Raw genomic sequence first — 15,345 nt, forward strand, 5'->3', positions numbered from 1 at the left:
CCCATCAAAGAGCATATTTTTACTAATGAAAAACTAAATGAAAGATTTAAAAAGAAAATATGAGAAACAAAAATGTTAATGAAAAACAATTCTAAAAAAAAAATTGCGAAAAAGAAATGGAAAACATTGAAAATTTAACATTTAATTTATCCTAGTTGTGTAAGGTCAAGAGAAGAATAAAAGAGATTACAAATTGTGTATAAATATTCGTGAAAGGCGCGGCGGCGCGATAACAATAATTAAATTTAATTTGAAAAGGGAAAGACATCAACAGCAATAGAATTGATATTCGTAACATAACAACAACCACAAAGCAAAAGAAAGGAATGGATTGTGTAAATTCTTAATGTACCCCCCCTTTAAAATCGTTCAGTACTCCAAAAAGAAAAGGAATAAAGAATATAAACCAATAAAATCGCTTGTTTCTCTTTTTGGTCTGAGCCCCTTCAATTCGTCAAATGTCTGCATAGCCTTGACAAAACCACATAGTAGGGGCTCACTAGCTACATTTTGCTGCATTTTGGCATAAATCCGTGAATTTTTCACTATTGATAAATATGCATTTGTGGATTCCAAAACGAATAGGGGACCTTGAAAAAGTGACCTCTAGCGCCACCTACATCCGGTTGCAGTTTTAGATGCAGAGGTAACTTTGATGAATTTCTGTGTAGCGGCGATCGAAGCTACACAGGTGATATTGGGCTCAAACGAAAGCTAAAGGTGTGAGATATGTGGTGGGATCCGATTTCAAGCAAATTTCTAAAAAATATGGGAGGTAAGTGGAAAAGGTAAACCAAAAATGATTTTCTAATCAACATCCGTCTAAAAATGATTTTTGCGTCCTTTTCACTTATCTGCTTATCTCCCATATATTTTGAAATTTCCTTGAAATTGGTTCTTACCATTTATCTCACATGACAAATCAAAATCATACATCCTTTGATCCGAAGGTGGAATTGGTATCATTTGAAAGCTTAGGGTCTCACAAAGTTCGCCGAAGGAGGAAAACTGGCCGATTTTAGCAGATTTCAAGAACTTATCTTTTTTTCTAAAATCGAAAAACTGTTTTTATTTTGTTTTTAGATCATGTCTAGCAATACCCAGTACTAGTCTCATTAAATTTACGAAAGAAAAAAAATTCGCCATGCAATAGGGTCCAAATTTTCGATGAAAACTGAGACTACTTGCCTCTGTTGCGGAACATCCAAAAACTTTTTACAAGTTTGGAAACTGAACGTGCAACGATAATAGCGTAGAAAAAAAAAACTTTTTTGAACCATTTTTAAAAATTACTTAACTCACCTCAGTTTTAAAATACCATTTTTAAGAAAAATCGGAAAAACTGCTGGAAAAACGGAAAATTCATGAAATTTTTTTGCACCAAAAAAAACTTTGAACCTTTAGCTTTCGTTTGAGCCCAATACCACCTGTGTAGCTTCGATTGCCGCTACACAGAAATTCATCAAAGTTACCTCTGCATCTAAAACTTCAACCGGATGTAGATGGCGCTAGAGGTCACTTTTTCAAAGTCCCCTATTCGTTTTGGAATCCACAAATGCATATTTATCAATGGTAAAAAATTCACGCTTTTATACCAAAATGCACCAAAAAATGTTTTTTGTTCAACTAGTGAGCCCTACTAACACTAATTGGAATTATGTTTGGATAGAACTGTGCGAGATGAGTCAGATTTAACTCAGCAGTTACAGAAACTACAAAATCAGCGTTTCTGACAATGAAGCTTTCAAGAATACGGTGAACTTTTTGTTGGTGTCACTGCTATTTTGTTTGGTTCATTGTCAGCGCCACCTTTATGAAGTTTTCGCAACTGACCCTGGTACATTACATTTAACACAGATGCCGCACGTAGGCTGCTATAAAAATTATCGCAACAGCCGCAGCTTTACAAATTTTTTTCGGTAGAAGTTGGGGCTGTAATGTAGGGTTTGTTGGCTGATTTCAGTAAAATCGGCTCGGCGTGGTTTCAGTACGTCCCAGAATAATGCCGTGAATAGAATTTTTCTCGATTTTTTTCACATTTTAAGGGACTTACGAAACCTTTTCGCTGATTTGAAACAGAGATGAAGAAGCGGGTTGAGATTTTCTCCGAATCGCCCGAACCAGACTCGACTCGTTGACTGTTTTTGAAACCCAGCAACTTGTGGCAACCAAATTTTCTAAATTAACGATGAGTCTGATGATTAGTAGCGACAATAATGAGCAATGATATTCGGTTAATGTGGTCTTACAACAGTGTGTGGATATGTTGAAACAAATGAAGTAACAGATTATGTGGGCCACTGGGCAATATTTTGAAGAAGAAAAAATCGCGTGACTCTTTATTCTGATTTATTCGTTGAAAACGTTGATTCGCGCCCTTGACATTATATTCTTGCTTGCAATTGAGTAAAACAAAATTAGATTCACTTTGGGCATGTTAAATCGGGCATCGGTTTCACACAGGCTGATCTGCATTCTTCGTCCGCACAAATTCCACACAAATCTTTCGACTTTGTCTGATAGAACACTGTCCCTCGACGACCTGCCAGAATAATTAAAAAAATCGAAATTTAGTTACTGACAAAACCGGTGAAACAGTTCAGCTACACCGCCCTCTATGCATAGCCATTACTCACTATTATCGTAGTAATCGTAGACCTGAACAGAAACGGGCTTCTCATCCGCTATTTGACACATTCTGTATGCATTCAGTTGCAGACAAATTTCACTCACACCAACATTGTCCAGATAAATTACCACGACGGTGTGTCCATTTTTCGTTTCGATTTTCTTCACGACCGGATTTCCTTTCAATTCCTCTTGAATGGACTGAAAATCAGCTACAAATCCGGTAGGGAGTTCTGCTTCAATAACAGCCATATTCGATGAGTTACCATCAGCTGCCGGTATAAAGCTGGTGCAGATGTTGAGTACCAGGTGATAGTCGTTTGAGTTTTTACCGACGTGAGCGTTCAATTTGAATCTTGGCGACATTTCGGCCGTATTCAAATTGAACTGATAAGTCAACTGAGCTAATGAAAATCCGCTGCCCATACAGGTGAGAGATACCAATTTAGTGTCTCGTGGCAGCTGTAAATGTGCGAAATATTTCTGTAAAATGGAAGAGAGTGACACGGAGAGTAGAAAAACAAGTTACCTCCACTGACTGTAGCACCAGCGAATTCTCTTTATTGATTTTAATCGTTGACTGACCGGATCCATAACTTATTGAGCACGACATTGCATTCCCTCCGGAAATTTCGCCAGCGAACGTGGCAAGTGCTGTGATACCCATGACCTATTCGAAATTCGAGGAAAATCAGTTAACGCATTCGATTTAACTTTGGAGTCATTTCTAACCGTATCTTGTGTGGACGAAAATCCACCAGTACTGCTTTGTTGGCTCAGCAACCATCTCATAACTGGAAGACCGTCAATAACTCTTCCAGCTTTGATGTAGCTCAGTAGCGCATATGATGTTATTTCGACATTGACGGAAGGTGGTTGACACCACGGGTCGGATGGTGTGGTCAATTTTACCTTTTGCCAGTACTTAAGATCGCCTATATAGAATGTCAATGGTCAGTCAATTTGATGCAGTCGATGCGTTTTCGTTTTTTCGACGCTTCTTACCTTCGACTATTGCCAGCCTGTCAAGTTGCTGCATTAGCACCGTTTTCGATGAGTGGTTGGCGAGTTGTGCTGCATAGCATGCAATAGCCAGCGAATAAATATCACCGTCGCCGAGCATCGTTTTCACATAATTCAGAGCTTTCGAAATGACATCGGCATATTGTCTGGCTCTCACCTGAACGTCACGTTCAAATATGTTCAATGAGTAAGAAATACGTTTGCAATCGAACAAACCAAACCTCATTTTGAGCGAATGTAATTGCCACGTAAGCGGTTAAAGCAACTCCTTTTGTGGCCTGTCCCTGCATGTCTGAATGAATTACTCGACCCACTTCTGAGAAGCTACCGTCTGATTTCTGAGAAAGGTAAAAGTTTGACCAGAGTCGTGGAAAATTGGGATTGTTCGCTATAACTAACTTGCAGGTTTTTCAACCATTCCAGAGCTTTTGTTATAACTTCACTGTCGATAGTTATGAACTCTGAAGCCTGAACGAAAATTCTCACAACGAATGCCGTCAACCATGTACTACCACGACCATCTGATTTTCCGAACGCACTGAATGACCCATCTGGGTGCAAGTAGCACAATTCACCTTGATAACCGACCTCCAAGTAGTTGATGAGTTGTTTCTTCAATTCACCGGTTAAACGACCGACCTTGGTCAAATAGGACAAAATGACAACATCTGGTGCTAGGCCTGAATGAAGGGTTTGCTTCAAAAATATTCTCAAATTTGGAATCAACTTTTAATACCAATCATTGTCTGCTCACCGCAGCCACTAGGCAACTTAATCAGCGATTGGATATTTTTGAGAGTTACACCCATGATGTCACCTGAAAATTTTGAAAGGTTTTTTCTTTAATACCGCGCGATGGAGGAAGACCTGTCTACAATCAGTTTACCAATTAACGAAAACGACACCTGAGTGGACTCCTTCACTGCGTTCGACGGAACGTCCGCGGTAAAGTCAGTAGCGTATGCACTGACTTTCCGTAGGTCAATGAACTTCGCTTTGTTTTTATACTGTGGAACACCTTCAGGTACTACTGGTAGCATAACTTCGATAGCATCGCCAGCAATCGGCGATATTGCAGTCACTTTTATTGTCATTGGTCCGACAATTAGTGGCGTGATTAAGAACGACAATTGAGCACCGTCATTGGATGGTACGTTAATGTTCTTAGCACGGGACAATTCAATATCTGAAACAACTTCATCTTAAGCATTTACAGCTGGCGTCAGTGAAATTTAGGAATCTGCTCCAGCTGATACACTCAAACGAAACTGCTTATTGGTCTTTATACGATTTTACCACTACTACTACGATGTGTGTGTAAGTATTCCACCCGCATGAAGAAGCATAATCAGTTTCGTTTATGTGTGTGTACCAGCTGAAAAACAGGTGGAAGAAATTCATGTCTTAATTTCACTGACGTTCCCTGTAAAATTTGTGTTTGCATGTCGTAATTACCTCTCCGACATCCTTTATTTTTGTAGGCCTGCGAAATTGGATCAACGAATTCAAATTCTTTTCGTGAATTATCCAGTGTTACTCGGACCGTCACTTTTTCCGCCATATAGTTGAACACCACAATCGATAGAGCGATGGTCTCGCCGCGTTTTACAGAATACGGTAGATTGAGTGAGATGAAAAACGATTTGAAAACTTTGAATACGGTCTTGTCATCGGTTACGCCAAGACCGAATCTGGTGTGCGTCGCAAAGGCCGTTATATACCACGACGTAATAGTATCCGGAACGATTTGTGGGATTGTTAAGTTGCCGGAACTGGATGTTTTGGAGAAAAATTAGAATTTTTTCAATTTTCCGCTTAAATACTAGAATCGAATTGGATTTGAAATAAAAATTTTTGATGTGCGCGGGTGAGGCACGAACTCACAACCTTCAACTTGCCGGGCTGATGCTATGAACATCACATCAAAAATTTTTATTTCAGATCCAATTCGATTCTAGTAACTATTTCTAAAGTACAAAAAATAGTAGATTACGTTGGATGCTGCGAAAGTAATTCATTACACAAGGACACAATTTTGTGATACGAGCAAACTCACGAGTAAGTTTTTGAGCAACAAGCTTCGGTAACTGTTTTCGAGGCAAGTGTAGAGTTTGCATATCCGAGCCGAAGGCGAGGTATGCAACTACACTTGTCGAGAAAACAGTTACCGAAGCTTGTTGCTCAAAAACACGAGTGAGTTTGCGAGTTCTACAAAATTGTGTCCGAGAGCAATGAATTATGTCGCAGCATCCAACGTATTCTGGTTTATTGCCTGCTCATGCGAAAATTGACTATTACACGGCTGTTCACCAACAAAACAAAAATAAATCTGTTCTTCCGATAAAACGTTTACAAACAAATCTAGTGTGCTGACGAAATCGGCTCACACGCTGCACGCCTACTAAAAAATTGATCCCGAAAACAGCACTCGTGTTACATTAGTATTGTCGCAACAGTAGTTACAATTGCGTTGGTGACATGTTGACATTGAATAGTTTTTCGCAGTTAGTATCGATGAAGACGCATCGTTTGTGCAATTATTTTGTTGGTCCTTTTTAATGTTTTCAAAAAAATGTGCAACAAAGTGTAGTGTTTGTACTATAAGCAAAAGCATTTAGTGTTACAAGTGAAAAATACAACGAAATGTGTGGCCATAAAGTGTTACTTCGGAACATCAAAATTATTGTTACAATAAATATGGCCGACAATTCTGTGTTGCGAATTTTTCTAAAAGTATGTTGTAACCAGATTACTTGCGTAACAAGTTTTTCTGAAATAACTGTGTTCATCGATCAATATTTTTAACGAAAAAATGTTATTTTAGCGACATTTCTTACATTCTTTTTCGATCGATCGATTCATTCAACAAAAAAGATAAAATGAAAGCAAGGCAAATTTTACTTGAAAGAACTGTCAACTTGAAATAAACCCCAAATATCCCTAGTGTAATGGATCACTTTCGCAGGGGGTAAACAGCCGTGTAATAGTCAATTTTCGCGTGGGGCAGGCAATAAAAGATTTTTGTTGAATGTTTAGAAAGCTCAGTTAACATGAAAGCAATTAAGTTAGTCACCAATGAGATCAACGAACACCAGCCGTCTAAAACCTAATTTACTGAGACAATAAAGAAGATCTGTACTGTCTCATTAAATGATTCTTTTTAGAAACCCTGTAGGTCTTTCCCACAAAAACATAAAGCCTCAACTCAAATCGACCATCAAATCCACATTGAATCTTCAAACATTCTGTCAAAAAAAGTAAGTTTTTCCAACTAACCCGACCAAATTACAATTCCAAAGCCAAGTTTCTGGAAAGTATTTACGAGTTCTGATGGGCGCTAATGCGTTTTGTGGCGGTTGGCTGTCCATTATTTGCTCGTCTGGTGGAGGTGCTGCAGCTCCTGCCATTGCCATCATCGGCATTCTCCATATCTCGTCAACTTTAACATTTGATAGAAAACTTTGTAAATTGTAAATTGATTTCGCCTTTTGTAACAGTATTTTGCCGATGTATACGTCTTGACAAAGTTTCTGGAAAAAACTCTACGAATTCATTTGGGACGATGTCGAAACTGCCATTACTTCAGCATGATTTACGATTAATCAATTTTATTGGCATTCTACCCCGAATCGCGACGCCTGAGATTTACGCATATTTTTCGCGAAATTATACTCAATATACAAATTTTGGTTAAATTGAATGAAATGAATTTGAAAGCGATTTCTCGATGATAGGCAGAATAAAAATATTTTTGAAGCAGTTACAAACCGCGAATCTTTACAAAACCAGATCCAAGTTTCAGGGAAAATTTTTCGAACGGTAGGCGACGCTGACGTCTTTGCAGCTATGGAAGAAGTGTTTGTCGCAGCTGATAATTTCATTGAAACTCCTCCCATTAACTTCGGCATAAATACAGGGACTAAAACAGAAATTCGTCATTTATCTGGTGATAGATGTACGAAAGAAAATCGCTGCCTCTGTTGATCGACATTAATAGAGTGTTCCATTTCGGAGATAGTTCAAGTTTGTCCCACGGCATCGTCATATAAAAAATACCGAAAGTGAACACGTGACTCATTTTTTGTATGATGTCCCACGCGTCCCACGGCATAAAAGTGAACTATATCCGAAATGGAACACTCTATTCTAAATTTTAAACGGAATTTCTATCATTTTACGAGTAACAAAAATTAAAACTTTCGTTGACTGCATTGAGAAAAACGTTTTATGCAAATGCAACATAAATGTGTATAGAGTGTAACCGTGGATTTACATAGCAACGTAAAAGTGACAGATGCAATGTTTTTTAAATACTGCAACCCGAAATTTCATTCATAAAATTAAAATTATGAATGAAATTTCGAGTTGCCGTATGAGAAAATTTTTGCATCTGTCACTTTTACGTTGCTATGTAAATCCACAGTAAGTGAGAGAGATGGCGAAACGACAACATATTGTTCCATCTCGGGGTCTGCTGTCAGATTCTTTTGTATTATCGATGACAGCAGACCCCGAGTTGACTTTCCATCTCGTTCTACTTAAACACCATATAGTTTAGCCACATTCGACCTGCGGCCTCTGACGACAATTCATCAAAGGACATTTACAGTGGACGTCAGTGAAATTTGGACATGTATTTGCTTCAGCCGTTTTTCAGTCACAAACAAAGCTGTTTATACGTCCTTATACGGTTTTACAAGGAATTTCGTTTGTATGAGTTGACCAGCTAAAAACAGCTGAAACATATTCATGTCAAATTTTCACCGACATGTCCTGCATCATTCGGTTGCACAAATAACTATTTTTGTTACTTACATACTGGCGGCGGTGAGTTTGCATTTGTTAAGATAAACAAGTTGGCGGACTGTAAAAAATAAAAGAATTTGTTATTATGACGGTGTTAAAACAGGAAATGAGGACAACTGAGAAGAAGTTTCGTTTTCAATTCTGTGTGTTGCAAATTCTTCTACAAGTTCGTTGTAATCACATTGCTTGCGTCAGAATTTTGTCTCGAATAACTGTGTTCATCGGTCAATATTTTTGTAAGAACTGTCAACGTGAATAAACCCTCTAAATAAACCCTAGTGTAATGGATCATTTTCGCAGGGGGTAAACAGCCAATTTTCGCATGGGACAGGCAATAAAACAAATAAAACATTTTCTTTTGGACTTATTGAAAAAAAAAACTTACATCAAAATCCACCCAACCACCTCTTCGTCTGGGTGGCCAAATAATTGATCGTTCCATTGCTACCACGTTTGGCTGTCGTTCGATTAATGGACGAAATATTGGAGATGTATTTCCGACGTAATTGTTGTAGGTTCCCAGTTCAGCGTAAACTTCCGATGGTACAATGTCATTTCCTGATAAAGTCGTCATGATTTTGAGAGAAAAAAAGAGAAGAAAAGAAAAATCGAACCGGATTTAAGCAGAACCACACTCTGATCGACTCCGAGGAGACAAACATTGGACGAAGGTTTGGTGGAGACGATTACGTTCACTTTCTCGCCAGGCTGTTTTTCCGCAGCAGATGTTTGTAATTTCACCTATGCGAAAACGTTGAAAGTATGAAAGTATCTAAACACTGAAGGTAGAGCACATCCGCAGTTACGCACGGATCCCTACACTGAAAACGTTTTTCGTACCACGTACCAATTTTACCGTTGATTTGGAATGAACATTCCAAAATGGTACAATTTATTTGGTGAGTCGTACCAATCGTTGGTATGCTGCACAAATTAATTGGTACAAGGTTACCAAGTTGACCGTTCATTCCAAATTAACGGTAAAATTGGTAGATTTTATTTTCAGTGTACTTTCAGGTGAATTTAGTTTCGTTAAGTGGCACACATAATGAATTCGTTTGCGTCAAGTTGCGGCTAGTGATGAGGTGAATTCGATTCCATACAAACTTAGCAGGTGCAACAACATTAGGCACAAGAATATATGACGATGGCAACATTGCAAAAATGAATTCACCTGAAAGTCTGGATCCGTATTTTCTCTGATCCGCTGGGGATTTGTATTACCTCCAGTGTTTGGAAGGGATTATTTCGGTAAAGTTTAACTTAAAAAAAATTGGGAAATCTTCATGATGCTTACGAAGTTATTGAGACCAGTGACTGGAATCTGAATATTAGTGGATATAACGTCGCCGTTTTCTGTTATGTAGTAAGCAACCAATGTACCACTAGGAACCATGTCGAAAGTAGCAGTGAATGTGATGGTGAAACTGCTCTTGTTCGGTATGTCCTTTTTTGCTGATAAAATTAACTTACCGCGTGAAGATAGCAAATAATTTAAGGACGTTAATGGTTGCGCCGATGTTATTTCAACGGAAAGTAGGTCGTTTATCTTTGCGCTGAGGGAGGAAGCAATTAGAATAATACTCTTGTTATCACTCACCCGAATAGGTGGGTTACTTCTTAGTTAGTAGTCTGGCTGATATCGAATTAACACCACCGGAAAGCAGAGACGTTGGTTTTGTATAAAAGCCAACATTGTCGTAATAGTCCATGAATTGTACCTGTTGTGCAAACAATCTGCTTTTTATTATTTAGTTCCACGTGCGGTACCGCATTACTTTAGCTGTTCTTCGCGGTATGGTATACATTCTATTTTGTTCTACCGTGTTAAGCTAAATCGTCGTAATCGTCGAAAACGAGAGCTTTCAAATTTCCTTTGTTTTTCTATTGAGAAATTGAAAGCTCAGAGCTTTGGACTTACGATAGTTTAGCACGGCAGAGTTTTGCTCTTTTCACTTACAAAAATATAAAATCCATTTGTGTTACTTGGTGATGGAAATGTAATGCCAAACGTGGCTACACCTTTGGAATCCATGGTACCAGACTTCAGGAATACGGCGTTGCTCTTATCAAGGCTTGGACCATAGCTGATTTTTATGGGTGCATTGGTATTGACGAATGGTGATCCATCGTGGTAAGCAAATTGAAGCTAAAATAAGCGAAAGTAAGGAAATTCGAAAGACTGTAAATCTGATAGGATCAGACGAAGATGAGACACGCTGCGGCTACGCATGCAGACTGTTTGTGACTATTCAAGTTTAGGCAGCCAGATTTGCTGATACAAAACGATACACACAGTAACGCCGAATCTTAGATTAGATTAGATTGTATGGGGTGTGACGAATCTCTGCACTTAAGCCTCTGTTGGGCCTGTTGTGCGTGCCCCTTTTTCGTCTAATTGGACCTACTGATTAAAATGGAATCCGAACCACTGTCAAACGTAAGTCTTATTATCCTTACGTCGAGAGAAACTTTTCGATTTGAAATCTGGTATGAGTGTGATGTTTATGTGACATCACAGATGGCACTGTAAGTTACAATTGTGTAAATGCATGATTGTCATACATGAGAAACCGCTATGATTTCTTACTGTTTTTTTACGACTTTATTACGGTCGAAAGAGCCTATTGGCATTGCTATTGCAGTAACTAATCACACTTTGATTACGGAGCAAGTTTACTCCGGGAGTCGAACCCGGAACCCGTACGTTATGAATCCAATGCTCCACCGATTGAGCTACCTGGAACGCTGGACCTTGATCACAACACTGATTTTTCTAGCTCACTTACCGTCAATGCAAACGAATCCCCTGGTGTATACGATCGGTCGCTATCGAGATTAGCAATTGTGAACTTAGATCGGCGGATGGTCATCGTAGTGATTCCTTCGAGTACCTTACCTGAAAACATATTTGTACCTACGTTACAACACAACTATCGAATTGCAACTACAATGAAGTTATCAAACCAGTTAAGCTTTCAGTGACTGAAGCTTTCACATCAAAAGAATCCTGATAGTTTCGCGGACTAACATTCAACTCAGACACTAGAAATTCAACATAGCCATTCCCATTGATTTCCAATTTTCTCTCAATTAGTGCCCCAGCCGACGGTGTGGCTGTCCAACTTTGTGATGTAATAGAAACTAGTGTTGTTCCCTTGACATTTCCACCATATGTGTATTTTGCGTTAATAGCAATTCGAACCATTCGATCCGTGTAAGTTAGATCTTTCGGGGCTGTTACGATCACTTCGAATTTCGGCAGAACGTATTCAGCAACCTCAAATGATTTCAATCGCGTCTGATTGTCGACAGCAACATTTATATTCCATATGCCTAGCGGTGGATTCGTCGACAATTGCAATTCCTCAGTAAAGATACCCATGACGGTATCAACATTCGTCCATTGTTTAATGCGATTGTTAGTGCCGTCCTAGGTTCGAAGAAAGGATTAACTGGAGTTCTAAAGGATGTGGAATTTTTAATGTCTTACGGTTATGAACACGTTCATGCTATTTATTGTTGCCGGGTTTGTATCAGAGTTGAGGACCAACACTCTAAATTTCACTTTGTCACCCGGCTTGTACATTGCTTTGTCGGTTTGAATTAATACCGATAGACGTTTCGATGGCAAACTAATTGATATTTCCTTGGTAAATGTTAAACCTGTCTGACTTTCAGCTATCAGTTTATAGTTCCCTTCATCCAACTTTCCAATCTAGTTTCGATACAAAAGTGAGTGTCCCAAAAGTTCTATCGATTTTATGGTGTAAACTCACCGAAAATTGAACCACTTTACTCGATCGTTGAGGAACAAGAACCGTGTTGGTAAGCTTAAAGCTTTTATCATTTTGGATTGTAAGTTTTAAGAATGACGACGTAGTTGCACTGTTAAGTGAAACCGCTACTGCGTACTCCGAATTCGGTTTAAGTGTCTTCGATCCAATGATTGAATAGTAACTGTTAACGGAGTTGCGGTTAGTTTCATTTTTTCGATGAGCTCCAATGTACTTTGTGTTGACTTCTGGACTTATTACTTTATATTAAAATGGGGGATGCATTTTTCTCTCAGTTTGGGCATAACAATCATTAACCATCTATATCAACCTTTTTATCGAGAGATATAACGAACAAACTCAAAATATGCATGATCTTAGGTCAAGTTACACAAGTAATGCGAATGCCGGAAAAAACATTCCTGCATGCAGAGTAACGACTGCTCGAGAGCGATAAATCCTAAGTAAGGAAGACAAGTACGGCTCTAGCAGCAGTTCATGAATCATGGCCCTACGTTAGTGAAGGGCCGTGACGCAGAACCGTTCACATTGAAAAATTTGACAAAAAATTTTTCCGCAGGACTGAGGAACATATATACACGAACTTTTTGACTTTCCCCCCTTTGCTCCTACTATCCCCAAAGTATTTTATTCGTAATCTGGGAGTCCACACTCCTCAAAAGGTTAAGATTTGGCCGAGATATTAAATTTAAAAACTTGGAAATTTGTAGAAATTTGCATGAAGAAATGGATTTTCATACATTTTGAAATTGATAAATTTTACCAACCTTTGTCCCAAAGTATATAAACACTTTGTCCCTTTGGCACTTTGTTACAACGAAACTTTCGAATTTACCGGTGGATTTGGCTGAAATTTGCAGGGTATGTTAAGCACGTAATTCTAAGAAACTAATTTGAAGGAATTTTTAGAATTTTTATAAAAGCTTATAATTTTGGAGCTATGAACGTGTTAAGCTATTGAGCTACAGGACTCATAACTCAGAAAATATGGCAGATAGAAAGTTCGTTTAAAAGACAAATTTATAGAGTTTCACATTCTAGTCGACACGTGTTTCATGGTTTTCCTAAAAAGTCGTCTATTTGTGAGGTTTTAAGTGCGAGCTATGTCAGCCATAACTCGGAAAATACGGCAGATTCTATAGTCGATGCGTGTTTCATGGTTTTCGCTTATTTGGGAGCTATGAGCGTTTTAAGTGCGTCAAATTTTCGATTTTCGTCAAATTTTTGAATTTCGTAAAATTTTCGATTTTCGTCAAATGAAAGCTGGAAGGCTCAGATCAAAGAGAAAGTTATACAGTTTTGTAAGAAGAATATTTTCGTTCAAACTGCAATATGCACAATATGATTGTCTGTTATCTGCGACCAAATTCTAAAAAATCACAACTTACAAAAGAGCTGATATCGCCCACAACCACTTACAGTGGAGGTGTGACGCAAGTCTTGTTATCCGCTTACAAAAGAACTGATATCGGTGTAGGTGACGCTTACAGATTCGACACGCAAAAAGATATGCGTCACAAATGGCAGCTGATGAGGAAAGTAGGCGAAAGTTTTATCAACAAAAATCTTACCAGAAAAATTTTAGAAAGAAAATTATAATAAAAAAAATTTGCGTCACAAGTGGCAGAGGAAGGTTGAGGAAGGAAAATTTTTATAATTGTGAAATATATTGCTTTATAGAATGGAATTCAAACGGAAGAAAGCCGAATCATCTGCCACTTTTTGACGCAATTTTTTTTTTTAGAATTTTCTATCTACAGTTTTTCTGATAAGATTTTTGTTGATAAAACGTTCGCGTACTATCCTCATCAGCTGCCATTTATGACGCATATCTTTTTGCGTGTCGAATCTGTAAGCGTCACTTACACTCACCGATATCAGTTCTTTTGTAAATGGATAACAGGACTTGTGTCACACCTACACTGTAAGTGGTTTTGGGCGATTCACACTACAAAACTCAAAATGCCATATTCTCACAGGTAGAGCGCTGTTGAATAACTATATTTGCTTTAGGCGCCGATCATAAATTACGTGACTCAATAATCAGTATTTCCAAGACCCCTCTTATACTGTCACATTAAATATATGAGATTTTCCACTGATACCTGACATAAGCTATGAATGGCCCTTTACGTAACTTATCAACAAACTGTGACAAACTTATACTTACTCTGTGCAATAAATTCCTTGCCTGACAAATACCAGCAATATGACGGGGAATATTACCAGAAACATAGTTTCCTTTATCTCAAAGACTTATTTAAAAATAAATTTAAAAAAAATCGTTTTTCTCCGTAGCTAAGGTGAACGATCACGACGATATGAGAATATTGTCGATATCTTTGCTATTTATCAATTTTAGTTTTATTGATTTCAACTCGCCAGAAACTGGGGTATGAAATTTTGTTTGTTCACCTACTTTAAATAAATATTTGTTTTAGTGCAACGTGCCTGCAAAGAAACGGTGAAATAGTATTATACTTTACTAGGGAGGTAATGTGGCCTTTCCATCACTAGGGAAAACCCTTTTACTCGCTCGTAAAGCAAAATAGCATACTGCACACGGGAAATAATTTCATATCCTCGTATCACGATGAGTAAAAATACCTCGGTCTGAAGCCCTCGGATCCTTTTACTCATCTGGATACGAGACATCAAATTACTTCACTCGTACAGTAATCTACTATGACATAACAAGGGATAAAAAGATGAAAAATAGAGTTTTCGTGTCAATTTTGTTTATCATGAGTCATGTAATGGATTTTACATACTTTTGAAATTTAATACAAATTTTTGTTTGCCCTAGGTGTGTAATAAGCCACTTTCGGCCTCAGGGAAAACAAAAGCATGTAAAATTTGTTTCTTCTTTAATGGAACTACCGATACTGCAAACAAAGGAAAATGAGATCGGTGTTGCAGCAGCTGTTTCTTTTTATTATTGAGGTCACGTTTCAATGATATAATTTTCAGTATGTTGGTTTCGATATGGCCGGAAGTTTACTGTCACAACACGGTGATCATGAAAATGTCCATACCTGATATGTCGTGCACATGACATTTTTTTATTGATATTAATAGAGGGAGCCCTGTG

General features: G+C 38.1%; 1 protein-coding gene and 1 long non-coding RNA gene across 2 annotated transcripts; one reads left to right on the top strand and one right to left on the bottom strand.

Moving 5' to 3' along the window:
- The first annotated feature begins 828 nt into the window (after positions 1 to 828).
- LOC119083597 lies at positions 829 to 8,333 on the top strand. Its single transcript, XR_005088899.1, has 3 exons — positions 829 to 839; positions 4,119 to 4,206; positions 8,321 to 8,333. It is a non-coding gene; the product is annotated as an uncharacterized LOC119083597 (long non-coding RNA).
- On the bottom strand, positions 2,339 to 14,558 carry LOC119083560 (CD109 antigen-like). The gene is made up of 22 exons (XM_037193279.1): positions 14,425 to 14,558; positions 12,237 to 12,417; positions 11,951 to 12,175; positions 11,425 to 11,890; positions 11,247 to 11,356; positions 10,418 to 10,606; positions 10,075 to 10,178; positions 9,755 to 10,013; positions 9,072 to 9,198; positions 8,843 to 9,015; positions 8,467 to 8,515; positions 6,928 to 7,090; positions 5,107 to 5,423; positions 4,538 to 4,837; positions 4,388 to 4,468; positions 4,051 to 4,331; positions 3,873 to 3,989; positions 3,634 to 3,808; positions 3,361 to 3,563; positions 3,158 to 3,298; positions 2,637 to 3,090; positions 2,339 to 2,542 (listed from the first exon to the last, which is right to left on the bottom strand). Exons 1-22 carry the CDS (start codon positions 14,487 to 14,489, stop codon positions 2,424 to 2,426), a joined length of 4,299 nt encoding a protein of 1,432 aa, XP_037049174.1. The 5' UTR covers positions 14,490 to 14,558; the 3' UTR covers positions 2,339 to 2,423.
- Between the last annotated feature and the right edge of the window lie 787 nt (positions 14,559 to 15,345).

This window comes from Bradysia coprophila, unplaced genomic scaffold, assembly GCF_014529535.1.
Source record: "Bradysia coprophila strain Holo2 unplaced genomic scaffold, BU_Bcop_v1 contig_70, whole genome shotgun sequence".
Classification (NCBI taxonomy): domain Eukaryota; kingdom Metazoa; phylum Arthropoda; class Insecta; order Diptera; family Sciaridae; genus Bradysia; species Bradysia coprophila.